Source organism: Pagrus pagrus (genome assembly GCF_965226575.1).
Source record: "Pagrus pagrus genome assembly, chromosome: 20".
Lineage (NCBI taxonomy): Eukaryota > Metazoa > Chordata > Actinopteri > Spariformes > Sparidae > Pagrus > Pagrus pagrus.
In genome coordinates, this window is record NC_140207.1 from 13,600,085 (window position 1) to 13,619,151 (window position 19,067).

Sequence of the window (19,067 nt, forward strand, 5' to 3'; positions counted from 1 at the left end):
CATTTTGTTGATAATTTCAGCAGCTTTCCTGGGATCTTTTGAACAAAACTTAACATATTTCCCCTTTTGAACTGAGCAAGGACATGTTTTGTATTGTTTTTTGTTGTCAAGAACTCAATTTTTAATCCGACAAAGAGGAAGAAGTTGCGGTGACATACTGTGCCTCTGAGTACTGTACTTCAGCCGAGACGTTACACCCTAATTGGAGCTTTCCACTTGTTCTCTGGGGAAATCTATCACCTCGGCTTCAGGGGGTGACACTTTTCAGAAAGATGACAACAATGACGAAACAGAAACACCCAAGTGAGTAGAGCATTTTCGTGAGAACGGGCGAAAAAAAGAAAAACATTCAGGCACCTCCTTGAATGAAAGCTCCCCGCTCCCACCCTCCGCGGCGGTTCTCCCCCACCACCCCCCTCGCTGTCTCGGGGATGGTGTGGTCCAGGAAGCGCGCCTCTCTCCTCTCCTCTCCTCTCCGGCTCCGGTGAATCAGCTGACGAATGGTATCTCCCTCCTCTCCCGGATGGATCGCTCCGCTGAAGCCGGGCAGCCTGAGCGCTGACACAGGAGCAGGTTGCCCACCGCTCGCTCTCCTCCCGCTGCCGCCGCCGCTGCTGGATGTCACGGCGACCGAGCCTCGAGTAAAAAAAAAAAAGCCCCACGAGAAGAGGTTACTTTACTGAATATTTCTTCCCCCCCGCCTCGGGCTGGAAGCTACCCCGCTCCCCCTCCTCTTCACCATGGCTTCCAACTTCAACGACATAGTCAAACAGGGATACGTGAGGATACGGAGTAAGAAACTGGGGGTGAGTACTGTTGCACTTGCTGTGTGGCGCGGTGGAGGGGGGAGAAGGAGGAGGTGGTGGTGGTGCTTGGTGAGGAAGAGGAGGAGGAGGAGGAGGAAGAGGAGTTCCAGTTGTTTTCAGGGGGGGGCGGCTGGATTAAGAAAGAGGCTTTAATTGCTCCATAGGCAGCCGTCCTGCTGTGAGCTCTTCAAGAGGAAAAACAGATTAGAGCAGCACGAACAGTGGCCAAGTTTCTCTCTTGAGTGCATTGTGCAAAAAAAAAAAAAAAAAATACAAGTGCACACGCTGAAATGTTGGGAAAAGTGTGTGTGATTGACAGGTGGTGTCATGTGGAGGTAGCTGGAGATCACCTCCCCCCCTCCTCTTTTTGTTTGCAGGTTCATTCATGAAAGTTGGGGCACTTGGGAGCTGTAGTTTTATGAGTGGACGAAAAGGGGAGGAATCGCCCCTTAAAGACATGAAAATGCCATCGCACACTGTAATGGGTCTAATAAGGTCACTCATAATTGAGCACCACAGGCTGTAAGTCGCTATAATAACGCATGGTGCGAAATTAACACCATGTTTTATGGTTTCTAGCACGGGCAGCATAATGGGAATCCCGGGAACGTCGTTTATCACTGTGCAAATTGTCATCGGCCTATTATCAGCACTTCAGCCGACGTGATGAATTGAAAAGTCTCATTGAAATCCAGCTGATTCGGTGCAGATGCCCGGCTCTTCGCCGCCTTGATAATAATAATGGATTTCCACTGAGTAAGGAGAAGGAGGGGAAAGAAGAAAAAAAAAAAATGGCTTGACTGCTTAAATGGAAATGAATGATATATATTCAATTATGAGCGCCTTATTGTCTGACTCATAAAGCCATCTGCTTTTGTTCATACTTCCAGCTCATTACGCCGACCGGGCGGGCACACTCCCTCTCCTCTGATGAAGTGTGATGATGGAGGCTAATGATGTCTGCCTCCTCACATCATCACCTGGCTTCATCAACAACACTGTTTCTGCTGTTGTTTCGCCCCGCCGTCGAGGCTATCTCTGATCACTCTTTGAGAGCGAGTAAGAGAAAACCTTTCACTGAGCCCGACACAACAAACGGAAGTGCAAGACATTTGTTGTTGTTAACATGCAAATAAGCTCGCTCACATACAGTCGGCTCAGTTTATTTACTTCCTCCAAGTGCTGTTAGCGAGATGCGTTCGGGAAAAAAACAAAGGAGAGATTGCGTTTGTGCGGAGCGTCTGTGAGTGAGGACGCACGCTGTGTCGGCTGTGCTCGAGGTATGGTTGCCATATCTCTGCCGGCTCCACATCTCATCCCGCTGTTTGTGGAGAAAAAAACAGTTTGCGTCCCGAACACCCACTCCCTCAGCCCTCCACCACTCGCTGCTTGTTTCATCACAGGAAAGCCACGCTGCGATGGCCTCGGAGGACCCCGGTGTGGGCAGATAGAAAGTATTTATCCGTCCACGCTGGGGTTAGTTATTCCAGGCCGGTTCTCATTCTGAATCGGTTAGAGGGGACAAAACGAGCGAAATGGAGCAGGAGTAGGGATCTGTACGCCTGAATCAACAGGCGCTGATCTCAGTGATCTTTCCCTGTGTGCGGAGAGAGACCTCATCAGTGCTAAATGGCATCATTTCAAGTGTTTTGTGTATGAAAATCCAAAAGTGTGACAGATGCGCACACGAGTAGGCCGACTGGAAAGATGCACATCTGGGTGGAGGTGGATGATATTTAGTGTTGGCTGAAATCCAGAAAAGTGCACGATTTCACATCTTATTTTATTTCTGTCTAATTTTTGATCAGTCATGATGACTCAACAGAGGCTTGAGAGACAGAGACTTGAGGCATCATTACCCTGATGTACTTTAAAGAGAGTGAGAGCAGAAGGGTTCTGGAAACATACAGATTAGATTTGGATTAGATACAGATTTAGGAGCACGGACAGAGAGATGCTCTGGTTTCTTTGATGCTGAGCAGTCTTCATCACTATAATGGGGCCAGAAGTGCAAAACACCTCCATGCAATAGTCCAGCCTGTCTCTAGGGCCGGTGTTGTGTTTCAATTAGGGCTGCAACTAATGATTGGTTCCATCAGTCATTAACCTGCGCGTTATTTTCACGATTTAGCAGTTATGTTTTCAGTTTAACTCAATTTTTTGTCAAAATTATTTCAACGTCGCGTCTTCAAATTGCCTCTTTAGTCCAACCTAAAGAAATCTTCATTTACTCTGATAAATGACAAAGAACAGAAGCAAATCCTTACATTTAAAAAGATGGACCCGACAAATATTTGACATTCTTGCTTATCAAATTAGTTGACAATTAATTTTCTTTCACTCGACCAGTCTTTGCAGCTCGAGTTTCAACACCGTCATGGTATAAAAAGATACAAAGAAACAAAACAACCTTTTTCTACAAATTCCTCTTTTCCTTTGACAAATTAAACCAAACAGGACCAATTTAATCAATACTAATCTAGTGATGATTTTTTTTAAGTAATTGATTAAATGTTTGATCTACAAGCCGAGTCTGACCTTCAAATTGTTTGTTTTATCCCAAAAAACATTGCAATATTCCAAAAATAATAAAGCATTAATTTGTTTGTTTGAATATTATTTTTTATTAACACATTTTGAAGATAACATATAAACCACACATACATCATCATATGAATAACCAATGCGAAGCTCATCTTAAGGACATAAAGGCTCATAGTAGTACATGTCATCCACATGAAGTCGTCAAATACAACTGTCAATCACAGAATCGAGAAAGAAAAGATCAGATTGACTCCAAATGTTGCAACAAGGGGATTCTTTTATCCATTTATGTTGACATTTTAAATCATTAAATCGCAGCTTCTCTGTGTGCATAACTAAAATTAGTCAGTGTCTTTGAGAATACGTTTATTTGCTAGTACCATGCCCATCATCAGAGCTGCTTGAATGTGTGAAGGGAGAATTAAAGAGTCCTCCCAGCATCCAAAGAGAGCAATGTCTCCGTCTACATTAAACATTAATCTCATACTAGGCAAGTCTTCACATTTGACAAGCTGGAATCTATGCATTTTAGGCATTTTAGGCATTTTTGAAACCGTCAACTGATCATCAAAACTGCTGCGGATGATTTCAAACAAACTACAAATCAACGTACTCATTAATCTGTTCAGCCCTACAACCAGAGCTCCTCCAGTGTTACGTGTATAAACCCGAGCAGCCTCAATAAAAGCTGTCTGAAACTGGCAAATTTATTTCGATTCAAATAAGAAACCATCTCCTCAAAGGATTGCGTAAACAAGATCACAAATCTGTCCAAACATTTGATGCCAGCGGAGCTGCAACTAACAATTTCCTCTCATTTCCCATGATTCCTCAGATTCTTTTCATGATTGATTCGTTGTTTGCCTGATAAAACGTCTGAAAACAGTGAGGAATCAGTTTTTTTTCCACTCTCACAATTTCCTAAAGCCCTATGCGACGTTTTTCAAATCAGTTGTTTTGTGTATGAACAGTATAAAAACGAAATAAGATATTCTGTTTACTGCGACAGGAGATTAAGCAAAAATCCCAACGCTTGAGAAGCTGGATCCAGACATCGACTAAAATAATCGCTGATTTTTGTTAATTGACTAAATCGTTTCAGCTTTAAATGCCGCAGACACATTTGAATTGATCCCAAAAAAAGTGCTGAGCGTAGACGTGCCTGTCAGAGCAGCTGGATGTGCCTTCTCATCTGGACTTTTTTTAGGCCGGAAAGGTCCCGGCTGTTTTCCTCCTCACGTGATGACTTTTTAATGTATTTTTTTTTTTAGTGCTTTAAAGGTCTCTCAAATATCACATATCAAGACTTTGCATCACAGTTGACCTTCTAACGCTCCTGCCTCGCTCTCTGTTGTAATGCTGCTGCCTTCTTAAAATGTACTCTACATTATTTTTCATTAGAGAGCAGTACAGTCGAATGGCTCTCTTTTATGCGATTAAAGTGGCCACACCAACACCGACAACACCACCACCACCGCCGCGCAACACCAACGGCTGTGGCTCAACTCATCAGCATCCGTCAGCGTGATTGGCTCATTTCCAAACCCCGTCATGTGTGAAGGTTGAGGCCACGAGGTCAGGTCTGTGTTCTGCCGGGTGATCAAAATTACCAACCGGAGCACTTCTGTTTTTTTTTCTTCTCCTTTTTTTCCCGGGACATTTGTTTTCCTCCTCCGCCGACATGAATGGCAACGATTTCCTACATTAGCCAACTTCTTTGTCTCTTTGTTGGCTGGTGGAGACAACGGTGCAGTGTTCTTGAATGCACAAGTAGTCTCTCCTTTCCTTTCTCACATCCCCCTCCTCTTCCTCACCTCTCTACCCATTCTCTCACCTCACGTTCTCCCTCCCCTCCCCTCGGCGTCTCACCTGTACTCCCCTCGCTTCACAGTGTCTCTCTCATCTCTCCTCCCCTATTTTATCCCTCTCCCTCTTTTCTTCCCCCTTTATCTGGCTATCTCCCTCACCTCATGCCCCCTTCTCTCTCACCTTTTCTCTCCTTTCGCTGGTTCGCAGACAGCTGAGAGACTGAGCACAAAAGCGTCCTATTCATCACCCCGCGCTGCACCCTCCATAACCCCAACAGGCTATTCCCCCTGATACAGCGCAGAGGCACACACGCAGACACACAAATTTCGCTTGGTTCAACATTGAAGACTTGGCACACGCATGCTCCCGACAAACAAGTAAACAATCTGCTGCCAGAGAACAGTGTGTGGATTCTCAATTAATTTTAATCCTGTGGCTTTGTACCATACAGTATTTATTTTTTTGTGTGTGGCGACACGGAGACAAGCTAAAGGGCCAAAAACAAGAGACTTGTCGCGCCGAGAAAAACATAAACTCTCGCAGCGTCTGAGAAAACAGCGGGGGAGATTGTAATCGTTTCTTCCCTCCCTCTCAGCGATGCCATCAGCGCGATGGACTCCTCTTGACGAGCCGAATAACACGACCTTTGAGTAATCCGCCGTCAGCCTCGGCCCAGGTGCATGTTTCCCAGGTTAAAGATCGCTGTGGTAAATAGAGAAAGGTCAGCCGTTGAATATTTCCAACCCGTCCCTCCCTCCCTCCCCCCCCCACCGTCTGTCCAACTTCTCTTTGAGCCTTAACAAAAATGGTCAATTTAAGTTTGCTGCGGGTGAGCTCGGCCTGCCATTCAGCCTCTCCATTCACAAACATGTTTTGACACTTCAAAGGAGCTGTAGATGAGATGTTGGCCCAGAGGTAGATGTGTAATATTTTAAGAGAACGCAGAGCACTTCGCACGTAGACTTCACACTTAGATAAGATTTCTATTTCCCTGCCAGAGTTGCGGCACAACATTTTCACCCGGAGAACCTGCAATTAACTCTACATTAACTTGTCTTCCATACAAACAAATGAGAGATCATCAGATATTTAGAGGGGCTTTAATTAGCATTGTTTGATCCAAAATGTGAATACTCAGATGCCGAAAAAAAGGCCCACATATAGTGACAAACAAAGATTATCACCGGAGACTTATTGTTATGGTTGTTAATGCTTTAAGTGGACTGTTTTGGTTCACTCTCACTGCTCTCATAGTGTTGTTTTCAGACACAGCAGGCAGCTGTTTACAGACAAAGCTGTAAAAAAAAAAACCCCTGTGCTAGCACCTAACAGCAGGGAGACAACGACAGCATTTAGTTGGTGATGAAAATGAAAGATTTAGCCACTTAGCCGTTGGTAGAGACCAAAGTTGGAGCTTAAAGGGAGAGTTCAGCACAAAATCAAAAGCATGTATTTTTCCTCTTACCTGAATTGGTAATAATCCAGCTTGATTGTTCTGGAGTGAGTTGTGGAGTTTTGGAGATATCAGCCGCTTTCTCTCAAATATTATGGATCTAGATGGCACCCCCCAAAAATTGTATTACCGCACCAGAAGGAATAGCGCATTAACTCATGAACGACAGGCTCATACTTGTGACAGCACAGGATATAAACGTTAATGGCGTCCTCCTTAGTTGAGCTGTAATGTTAGCTAGCTTAGCTCGCCATCTGCGGATGGCAATTGTAGTTTGGTAAAAAGAAAATAGTTCCTGTGGGAAACTGGTCACAACAAGGTCTTTGAGTTATCTTGAGTAACAGGGTCATGATTTTTGGAAAGACACATATCTGTTGAGTTTTTAAAATGTGTTTCGACAGCCAGTCTCTCACACCAAGACGATCTAGATGGATAAATAGCACAATAGGTTAGAGGAAAAAACATGTATTTGTGAGCTATCTCTTTGAAGGAGAGGAAATACTGGACTTACATTCATCAGGTGGACACAAACACAACTGTAACTGAATGCTAATGTCACTGAGATGCTAATGTGTTAGCATACAGATGCCTTTTGATACACACAGCAGATACAGACAAACGTTAGCACTCATTTGGAGTCAGCTATTTACTCATACTGCTTTGTATCCACTAACTATCCACTGAGTGAACTGCTCCATTAGCTCGTTGATAACTTTGTCCACTGTTTGGCCATCTTGCATACAGTAACCGCATTGTTGGGTAAGAATTCCCTGTGGGCATCATGCGGCCCCGTTCACATCACACAAAGTCATTTACTCAAACATCATTATAAAGATGTTGGTCATAGCTGCTTTAAATATACAATGACAGTCTTGTTTTCAAAGGCTACCTTACAGTACCTTGCACCCTCCAACCTTCAACAGTAGACCAAATCCCCAAATTCCCCTTCCAGCTCCACGTTGATATTTTGCAACTTCACCGTGAGCTGTGTTGCTTTTTAAAAAAAGCATTTTTGAGATTCTGAGGTGGTGTTGGGCATCTTAAATTCAGCTTCAGCTTCACCTTCAAGCTAATTTAGATCTTGAAAATAAACACATCAAACATAATAAACTGCTAATGAAATTCATAATAGCACAAACAATTGAAAGGGACAAAGTTTTACTCCACTGCTATCCAAGAGCAGTTACTGTATGAGAGATCCTTGGTCAACCAGAAAATGTCAAAGCAGAAAACACATTAAAAATGCATTACGTCTGGTCCAGAATGAGGAGGATTGAAAATACAATCAGCCGAAAGTAAGGATGTAAACAAATAATCAGTAAACCAATAATCGTGGCTGCAGACGGAGAGTTTAAGTTATTCATCATCCAAACACAAGGATATCATTTGCAAAAAAGATGGGTTACTCTCCTGTTTATAGATTTACAGAAGTGATTTGGGGTTTTTAAATTACTTTTTTACGAGTGAACCATTTCACAATCTCGGGCATGCATACAGTTTGTTTTGGGGCAAATATCCCAGCTGTAATTTAAGGACTGAAACAAACAAGTGACAACCACTGTAACTCAGTACTTATTGAATTCTTTCCACATTTTGTCTCGTTGGAAGGTTTGAGGGAAGTTTAATGTGAAACAGAAGGTTTAATCTACAGCAGACACTGACTATAAAGAGTACTGGTAATTTATTATGACTGAACACATCTAATTACATGGTGTAATACTCCTACCAGCTACACTGGCTTTGTGGTTAGGCAATAATTATGACTGTTTACTCATGAGATAAATGTGAAATTCATGTTACTTCCCGTCAGTGCTGTATTGGGGATGAAATGAAGTATTTAAGTACTGCAGCTGAGGAACAAGTCAATTTAACGTATTTAATCATTTAAGATCAACAGAGCCAACCTCTAGGAAAACAGAACAATGCAGAATGACTCATAGTCTCCATTGTGTTGTTAAAAATATAATGGTTTGATAAAAAGAAAAACAATGTTAAAGTCATGCTGAAATGCTTTTCTATCAAAATCCAGTCATGTGTTATGGAAGCCTTAACCAACCGATTGCAACCAATTACACCATGTCATCCACCCTTAAATCAATCTTCAACTTTAAAAGGTGCCGCTGAACAGAGTTGGCTTTACTTGTTGCTAAAGTAACCTCTAGCAGCAGCAAACTGTGCCGGGCTCCAGGTGAACACGGCCTGTGTCTGGACCGAACACAAATTCTAAGACCAACTGCAGGCAGTTTTACGACTAGGGATCCGGTTCCGAGGTGGTTTGCGGAGTTTAGCTGCTGTTCGACAGTTATAGCTTTCTCGCTTAGTATGCAGCTAATGTAGCAGTCCAGGACTCGCACCTGGAAAGAAAACCACCTTGGTACTGCATTTCATGTTGCCAAATTAGCATCCGTCAGTCTCAGATGCTGCATGACTGGTCCTCGACCACTGTCCATTCGGCGTTCATAGTGAAAATCTTTTGTTTATTTCCCTGTGGATAAGTCAGAACGTGCCACACTAGCTCTGGTTTTAAAATGGCAGTCATAAGCGGTTGTAGTTGGACTTTGGTCATGATGACCCCGCCCCCAGCCCCTGACGTAAACAATTAACAACACAACAATAGGAACCAGTTTTCCTGACTGTTCCTGACAGTTTTTTGGCTGTCGAAACGCAAAGAACTGTTTCAAGAATAGGCGCTGTCTCGAACTGCATTGGACGAAAAGGGGTATGGTCAGACTGAGTCAGCTACTCTGACATGTAGCTGCATGTCGTAATCTGCATTCTGCTAATGCTGTCAGTATCAGTCAATATCCTTACAAGTCCCTCACTGTCTGACTGCCTGTCTTTTTATAGGCAAACACCGAAGCCTTCCACTTAATAGGGAGTTATGAAGAAAGTGAGAAAAGATTCCTGGATCAGTACCAAAAGTTAATGGCGTCCATCCATTATTCAAGTTTTGTGGAAATCCGTTCAGTAGTCTTTTTGTAATACTGCAGACAAACCAACCAACCAACTAATCAACAAATGGATAAAACATGACCTCCTTGGTGGCGGTAGTGATTGTTAGTCGCAGCCCTATTTTCAGGCAGCAATGGTAAACAACTTTCAAGACTTCTGATTCTTTTTAAAGTTAATCTTCCACTGAACAAAAGCCAGTATTTCACAAATTAACTTTTCAGTAAGGGTGTCTCAACTTGGACTCCAACTATTCAGAAACTTTTTTATCCTGGGAAATAAAGAAAAAAAAAAGATAGATCTTGGACAACTTTAATACCTAAGTGTGAAGCGAGGCTTGCAGTTTACATTGGACGCCGATAAAGACATTAATGGTGCAAATAAAGCATTTTCTCGCCATTTAGCATGAGGACAAAATGCAGAGTTATTGCTCTTAAAGTACTTTTCTGGACCCGGTGGGGCTCTCCTCCCATTTCTGTCTACAGATAAAACAGTTATTAATTGTTTTTTCCCTCTTTTGTCTCACTCAGCTGTTTCTGACCTACAAGTGGGCATTTGTGTTCAGTGACCAGTGGCCTTTACGTGGACAGAGTGTATTGTAATGGTGTGTGGGTATTCCCCCCCCTTGTTGGCGCTAAAGCACCCACCAAAGCAGAGGCAAAGAAGCAGAGAACAATGTGTCTATTGTCCAAGATGGCACAGCCGTTTAAGATAGGATCTTGCCACTTCCATGCACTCGCTATTAACAATGACAGGCCGTCCAGAATGCTGGATGTCAGGAGATTTTTCACCCCAGGAACTGTACTTGTCAGTGGAGCGTAGAAAAGACACAGTCAGCCATGGTAGACTTGTAGCAATTGAGACTTTCAAAACAACATGGATAAATGTGACTGGGCTTGAGCAAAGAAATCAGATTATATCAATTAGCGAATCATTAGATCCTTACATCCAGTGGCCAGAATTAGCTGTGTTCTCCACTCCATCTTTGTGATTGCCAAATTGAAACTGCAGCAGATAGAGGAGTTCTAATATGCCTAGTATTGTTTATGCTTTTATTTGTGCCTTGTGGCTGCATGTAGCCTACTTTCAGCTCTTCTTGTGATAGATGCTTTTGGACTCGGCGCATTAATTCACAGATATGCAAGGCTATACATTGTGTGGTCATTTCCTCTGGTTTTCATCAGCTTCCTCCATCAGACAAAGACCTGAAGACAAATTACCGGCTCTTATTGGCCCTGATGAATTGCATCTCCAGCAGGATATGGGAACAACAGCCCAACAGTCGTTATTCATGGTGAAAAATGCGCCTCTATTATATAGTCGCTTTCATAAATAAATCTCTGCCCGGACCCCACTTGAACATTTCACATCATTGATTCCCGTTGTTCCTAATTATCCAAAAAGCTTTTTGTTGTGAACAGGGACAAATGTTGTTATTAGAAGTTAGTAATCCCTGAAACTAAATTGATTAAGCAGTGCACCATAAAAAGACTGGTTACTTATAATGGTCCGTTCTATCAACACTCTTTTCTTGCCCTCACTCAGAGTCACGCTCCCAAAATACCAGAAAGGATTCTTCTTTCAGTGCGAGCCGCCTTCTTCTCTATAGCTTCTGTCTCTCTGCCCGAAATCCGTCCACAAACACATGTTACACCAGGCTCACACTGTCCATAACAGCTTTGTGTCCCCAATGTTTTCTGATGAGCTGCTTTGTAAAGTGCAAAGTTCTCTAATCCCATTGGGGGAGAAGTCACAGCTCAGTAGAAGAGGACTCTGTTCATGGCTATTTAATCTTTCCAATCCCCTCCAGACCATGCACCCTGACAACAGATGTGATTCAACACCATGAGTTAAAGCAAAAGTAGAAAGAAAAGCCATATAACCAACTGCTTTTTCATTTTTGTTCCTTTTTGCTGCGTTTTCATGGCTTTTATTCATTCTATTTTGTATATTTTCACCATTTTGGATGACTTGCCTTAGCATTTTTGCTAGCGTTAGCCCAAACCCAGCGACTGGTTGTGTCCTAGTGTCTCACCAACATGATCTTTAGTACGCGGTGTGCAAGATATTTTGGTGTCCAAAGTATGAAACCACTAGTATGTGAATTACATACTATTTATGGGGAAATATTACAGTATGCAAGCACTGTTGTAACAACAACAACATGACAGGCAATGCTGGTGTTTCTTCTTCTTCTTTGGTTCAGGTAGACTAGATGCTGCAACGATGTAATGCTGCCCTCTACTGCTTGTTATTAATGCCCCCTATGACGTTATTAATTTTTATTTTATATAGTCCAATACTGTGCTGATATTCCAGCAGTTTCTTGATTTTAGTCCGGCTATCCAGGTTGTGTAGGGAGTACAATCTGTTTCTCCAGCTGCTTCCAAGTAATGGTAATGGTACCTATATCGGCTTCCCAACCCTGTTGGTTATAGCAGAATTATCAACTGACTTCTGTAGTTCCTCTCTGTTCTATGGAGCTTTGTGACTTTTATTTAGATTTAGTTAGTTAGAGTATTTAACAGATAAAGAGCAAAACATGTCCTTCAAGAGGTGGTGGAGAACAAAAGTAGAGCTAAAAGAAGAGTTCATATTAGACATCCGTTCGCCAACTCGTGGATGGGGCGTGGCCAACAATTAGATAGAATAAAGTATAGATACATTTTCTGTTTTAGCCAAAACTAGTTCAAAATGAAAACTTTTTTTAGCCTTGTATTTACATTCTTTTACGTCAGTGAATAGTTGTGTAGAAATGACTGAGACAGACACTGTTTCAGTACATTCTGTACTGTGATGTCACTGAGAGATTTTCCTCCACCTGCTTCTCTCACAATGAACTGAGGACAGACTGTTGACTCGGAGTGTTTATTCAAGCTGTTAAATATTACATTTTGGTGATGTGACAGTCATGAACAAATTGGATGTTCTTGTGCGATCGCTCTGAGTGCTGTCACTGTTGTCACAAAGTCGGTTGAAAAGTTAGTGAAAGGAATAATATTTCAAAGTTGATTCTTTATCCTGTAATGCTTTTTGTTGTGAGGTGACCCAGAACTCTTATTTTGGAGATGAACTAATGAACTTTTTCTCCCAGCCTGTATAATTTCAGTATTTTTCTCCGTATTCGTGTCCATCTGATTCGCATATTTCACCTCCCACGCAGGGCTCATGCTTTAGCCCTCTGTGGTACTGTAGTGCTACATTTTGCAGATACACTGGAGACTCACCTATAAAACACCAGGCCTGGAGGAATCTATCAGAGCTCCATTAACACTTCTGCATCATCCTCCTCTCTTCGCCTTCCTCCCCTCATTAATCAGCAGACCAGCCCTCGGGGCTCTACTCTGCAGCTAAGCTCACTTTCACTTTATGTGTGTGTGTGTGTGTGGGGGGGGGTCGTGGATGTGTTTATCTGCATATGTGTACATGCATGGGAGTTTTGTGTGCGGATATGTGACAATGTCGAGTTTCCAGAAGTATTTCTTATCTGTGTGAATCTGCTCCATTAAATTTGCGACTAAAAGATCCATCAGAGATTCCCTCAGATGCCGCTATCAGCATGTACGGTCTTATTATAAAAGTCAGTCATCCCTCTCAAACTGTTCCCAAATTCAATTGAGTCATTATGTGATCATTCAGATTTGAAAACCCTGCTTCAGAAAGGAACCAGATGAAGTTATTCTCGGAAAATAAAAAGTCCCACCTACCTTTTTATATTTGAATCACAAACTATAATGAGTTCCTCTCCTGCTGTTACCTTTCATCAGCCTGCTTGCCAAGCACATTGAGTACAGTATGCAGCCAAAGATAGCCTCAGCTGTGTGTCTATGTGTGTTAAGGGGCTTGTCTTTGTGTCTGTGTTCTTAATTCACTCAAAGCGGCGCATGGGTAAACATTATTACGGCCTTGCTGAGAGAAATAATAAAATAATACACCTGATCTGCTTTAAATGCGAGCAAATAGCCTTGTTGAATAATGTAAATTAGCCCGAGCTGTCGGCTAAACAAGGCTGTTTAATTGTTAGACGCTGTATTATTAATGTGGTGTTTAAAAAACCTTGACCTTGGCGTCGTGTGTAAGTAGAAAAAAAAAAAAAAAGCAGTCACTCGTCTGTGTTTGTTTCTTTGTTGTTTGGAGATGAGTTTGTACACTCCACTCTCCTCCCCTCCCTCGTTTCCTCCCAGGGGAGTTCTTTTAATAGTAAGGAGGTGACAGTTTACCTCTGACTGAACACCGGGTTGACAGTTTGGTACCTGCCCAGCTCGCTGCAGCTGACTCGCTCAAGTTGCATGCAGAAGCAGCCTGCCTTTTGAAAGTCCGTTCTAATGAGCCGAAATGACCTCAAGTGTAGGCCAAGGCAATCCGATCCCCCTTTCTATTAAGCAGCTTTTAATATTTCCCTGAGAATTATTGTTCAGGGAATGAATTTTGGATAAGGCCTGCCAAGGGAAATGGAGCACACAATAGTAGCCTTGGCAGTGGCACTTTGAGCGGATCATTTAAAGGTCATAATGGAGAAAATAATGGCTCTTAAGAGTCATAAAACAATTGAAAACATGAGGTTATTGGACACAGTGCTGGAGTGAGATACATAATTGAAGAAAGAGGAGTTAATATGGTAAACTTTTGACCCATCATGAATCTTAAGCGTGCCGGCAGATTAGCTAATTTAACAAAAGGAAGTTTGGAGTCGAGAGCACACAGTAGGGTTAACACACACACCTCCCTCCCTCCCTCTCGCTCCCCTCTTATGTTCCCAGTTATTCGCTCACATTTCAGAGAAATGTCTGTCGGGCGAAGTGATAATTGCATTCCTCAATGATTTCATGCTGAGACACACACAGTGACACAGAATCACGGCCCACTTATTCCAAGGGAGTGTGTTCTTTTGGAGGAAATGAGACAAAGACAATATGACCAACTCCATCGGATCTGTGGCGTAGAAGTGCAGCACATTCCCCGGCGTCCTCTTTGATTTGCAGACCCACATGTGCCTGAGTCGAGTTAGTTCCAGCGAGCCTCAAATCTCTCGCTCTCTGGTTGTGAGGGAAGAGTCGTCGCAGACACAGAGCCCGCTGCTTTTCCCAGCTAACCGTATCAGAGAAGCAGCCCAAACATCAGTGAGCGTGTACCTCTTTAGAATTAATCCTCGGGCTGTGTGAGAAGGCGAGGGGAGGGTGGGGGGGGGCACCAATGTATGAGGATTACTGCTTTTAGGGCTTCTGATGAAATTCAAATAACAAGTGCTTGCACAAAGTGTCCTGGAAAACACTCCGCGTTTCATAATATCCCTTGCTAAACATGCAAGCATTTGCCGGAGCACCGCACGGTGGTCTGCGCCTCATTCGATTTCACAGTCTTTATTGATATGATAATCAAGTGGTCAGCTAATGGTAATTAAGCTAGTCGGTTGATGGAGTTGCATCAGAGCTCCTTTCATCCTCGCACTTTATATTCTTTTCCCACAGAGGCTGGTCGGTCACTTCTGAGACCGCTGGATTTGGTTTCTATGTAACAGCCCCTCACCTGTTGGCCTAGATGCTAATTTTGCTGGAAGCCGGCGGTGGCGCGAGCACAACACAGTGAAAAATAAGGCTTTGCTTAATGGAGTCTTGTGCTTTTCAGGCCACATTCCTCTTCATTTATGGATTTGGTTCAGTTTAACATTCAGCCTGACTGGACAACTCATTCCAGTCTTATAAAGAACAACACTGCTCTGTATTGTTGCTTCCTGTCTGTGGTGGCCTCAGTATGCTTGTCAGCGAGGGTATTCTGCCATCGTCAAATCCCTCTTTGTCTGCATGTTATTGTCTGTGAACGCTTCAGCCTTGTACATGGATTAAATGGAAATTGCTCCGTTCGTGTGTTTGTGTGTGTGTGTGTGTGTGTTTGCAGAGGATTGCTGACTAAAGCCGGAGTACATAAAGAGGTTCGGATGACGGATGGTTTAAAGAGCAGGCAATTGTCATAATGATGACTTGAAGCGAAATTGCCCCATCGTAAAAATGTTTTACACGTGCACGCAAGTCCTCGCCAACCTCAGTGTCACCGGAATTGATAGCGGTTAAAATATATACGACGGAATAAGTTTACCGCGCTCAAGTAGGCAACATTATAAAATTGTTTTGGTAGATTATGGGATTATAATTGCGGTGTAATCCTTTGTACTCTCTTCTCCTCGCCTTTGCCAGTTTGACTCCATGCCCAGTGCCACAGGGTTTATGCTGGTGAAGCCATAGTCTAAGCCGACACGAGCAATATGTCGTCCTGTTTATACCATGAAAAAAAAATCTCCCCTTGCTCCTTTTCCCTCCCTCACACCTGAGAGAGAAACTTTAATATTGACCTACATCTCCTTCAGAATAATCTGGCTGCTATTTTTGTGCCGTGCTTAAAAAAACCTGCTCATCTACAGAAGCCGTGGTGGTCGGATCCACACGGTGTGTGACATTTAAACTAATGTTTCCCTGCACAAGGCTGCGCTGCCCAGCGTGGGTCAAACATCTCCCTTGTCTCCCCCACAGTAATAAGAAACAACAGTAGGAAAACTTGTCCCAGCACTCGACAATGGTATTTGCATGAGATTTGGAAGCAGGGGTGGCACAAAGAGACTCCGCTTGTAGCTTTCCAAGGTTTGAGAAACAGCCGTGTTTATTCTGTTAGGGTAAGGGGAAGAGGGATTCTTATGAATAATACAGCAAAAAGTAGGTAAGGTAGATCTACCCTCAATGTCCTGACCACAAGTCCTACTTAGAAGCATAATATATGACTTCCAAAACTTTTAACAGCTGCTCTCACCACCGCATGATCAGTTCCACTTCTCCAGCCCTTCTTTTAAAGGAGCACGTTGTGAGATATGACAGGAATTCTGAATTAAAATATTCAGTGTAAAGAAACAACAGTCTTGACGTTGTGTCAAAGACGCCCATGTGCTGTGTTGCGGAGATGTCAGCTGAAGTTAACATGCTAACCAGCCAGCTCCTGCTTTGTAATACCACTTTGTGGCTTTGTCATATTTTCAGCTGGAACGTGTAAAAGCAGCGAGATCGGGAAATTGTAAAACTTACTTCATCCAAACTCGACATAAACAAAATAAAAGTCACCAAGACAGACTTGGTTTGTTTTCGCACAATCAACTGTAATTTGATCAGTAGTAGTTTACGTCAAGTAGGGTGTAAAAACATTCCGGCTTTAGACGCCGTCTTCACCCACTGCTTGCTTGCTGCCGTTCTTCTTGCCGTGTCCTGGCCAGAGCTGTTGTAAATCGCCTCCTTACTATATCCCATGTCTTCAAACTGGCATCTGCCGGTCTCAGAAGGTGTGTTCAGTCCCAGTCTGTAGTCCAGCCATGTTCAATGTTGACAATTAAGATATTTGCAGGTAATTCTCACTGAAGCCTCGAAACCCCAAAAATGGTCTTCAGAACATCCCTTGTTTCTTTCTTTCATTCATGGTTTCTTATATGTGTCAGTCCTCCTGGCTTCCTCCCAATCTCTGGCTGGCCCTCTTTTATTTCCGTCTGTTACATGGTCATTTTATTTCCTCCTGCCCTTGCAGTCTGTCATATTGGGTAGACGGGCTCATTGCTTTTGTGGGGAAAGGAATCGTCTGGAACCTGTTGTCCTTCTTATTTCATGCCATATTGTGACCGGGATCCAGTTTCCAGCTATGAATACTGCGTGTGCAATGCCACCCAGTCACAGCCGGGGCCTTAACAAGTGAAAATAAGGGTTACTAATACTATGATATTACATTTCGGGACCAGTTTGGCTCATGAATGTTTGATGAGAATGTCCAATCAAGCATAGACACAAGAAAGAGATGAGGAACGGGAGTAGGAGAAATTTAGAAGAGAGGCGAGGGTGAATGACAGAAGGGCACAAGAAGAGACAGAGACGAATCAGCCTTGGAGAGAAAGTCAGGAGGGGGAGTGTGTGTGTGTGTGTGTGTGTGTGTGTGTGTGTGTGTGTGTGTGTGTGTTTGGGATGGGGTGGGGGGCAGTGATTACTTGCTGCTGAGGTAGCACTGCATTACACATGAGGATTTGGAATGGCCCAGATAAAGTAATCTATGATTAACTGGGGCGCGGCTGGCTCGCCACCCTGCCAACAGCTGTAGTCAGGGGCGAATTATGAAATTATGGGATGTCCTAACATTTTATATGCGGCGGGAAATATATCTCAGAACATGGGGAGGGAGAAGGTTGGGTGGGATGAGAATTATGTATCAAGTCAAAGGTGACAGCCGGCGGGCAGGGAATTGAGTGACAGAGGGAGCAGCGGTGCAATTAAGACAAACTTTTGTAGTCGACGCATTTGGCAGGGAATTGTTGAAATGCTGGAGCAGTCCTTGGAGGATTTTGGGGAGGGGAGGCCGAGGTCGGGGCTGGCGGAGTGATCGCCGCAATGATTGCTGTAACAACTGTCCGACCTGATAACAAATCAAATTATAAAGATGGACACCGTGGCACAGGCCCCGCCGCCGTCTGAAATTGATTGCCGGCACCAGGAGCTGATATTGCCGGGCCTGCTCTGTCATAGTCCATCAGGCGTCATTATCACCAGGGGAACACTAAACCTTATGCAGAGCTGAATGAGGAGGAAGACTTCATCCGCACCGCCGCGAGGACTTTGACAGAAAAAAACAAACATATCAGATGCTTGTTTTTCTTGTGATTTAACGGTTAAAATTAATTCCTTTTCTATAGGATCGTGTTACAACATGGCTCAGTATTCGACATGCTAAGTACCAGCTAAATCTGGTCTGTTATCATCATGTCTGAGTGTTGCAGGGCTACCTTGATTGAAGTGCTCTCATGTCTTGTATTGCCAGTAAGTGCACCAGTAATCATCTTTAAATCATAGTTTTGTAGGACGCATGAATCATCCAGAGGGTACGAACCCATCCCACATTTGTCCCTTTTTTTATGAAATATCTCAGGAATAATAAATGCATCTGCGCCTCTGAGGTATTACGATTGTGCCTCAATATTCACCAGAGCCACTGAGAATCTAACAGGCGGCTATTTTTATTCTGCCGTGTGATTAGTCATTTACCTGAAGCAGGCTGTCATTGGAAATCATTTTCTCGTCTTTAGACAGTTCCTCAGTTCATCCAAATGACAAGTGATTTTGCCTGTGGGGGAAATAGGGCTCATATTTTATTGAGAGGCGAGACAGTTCTTTAATAATGGCAGAAGTTTGATAATGCTCTGTGAAGTGAATGGACTTTGTGTTAGAGGCCACTTACAGAAAATGACTAAGGCTTCAAAGATGGCTCATTACTGAGGTCTGACTTCCTACATTTTCTACCAGACCTCTCAGTCATGGTTTTGCTCTCTCTTTTGTCTGGCAGTCGTACGTGTTTGGAACCTGAGATAACCTTCTGAGGCATTTATTGTTGCATTTAATGTCACTGCACTATGATGCAGGGTATTTTACTTGCATACAGATACCTCTAAGCGCCTCGCAATTGGATTAAATTCCAATTCAGAGGGCTACGCTGTG

General features: G+C 43.3%; 1 protein-coding gene across 1 annotated transcript in view; it reads left to right on the forward strand.

Annotated features, from left to right (window-relative positions):
- Window positions 1-651: 651 nt before the first annotated feature.
- dok6 (docking protein 6) overlaps window positions 652-19,067 on the forward strand; it is a 51,216-nt gene continuing 32,800 nt past the window's right edge. The window contains exon 1 of the mRNA XM_084340791.1: window positions 652-806. Coding sequence (XP_084196917.1) covers window positions 741-806 — 66 coding nt within the window. The 5' untranslated portion in view covers window positions 652-740. The remainder of the gene's footprint in view (window positions 807-19,067) is intronic.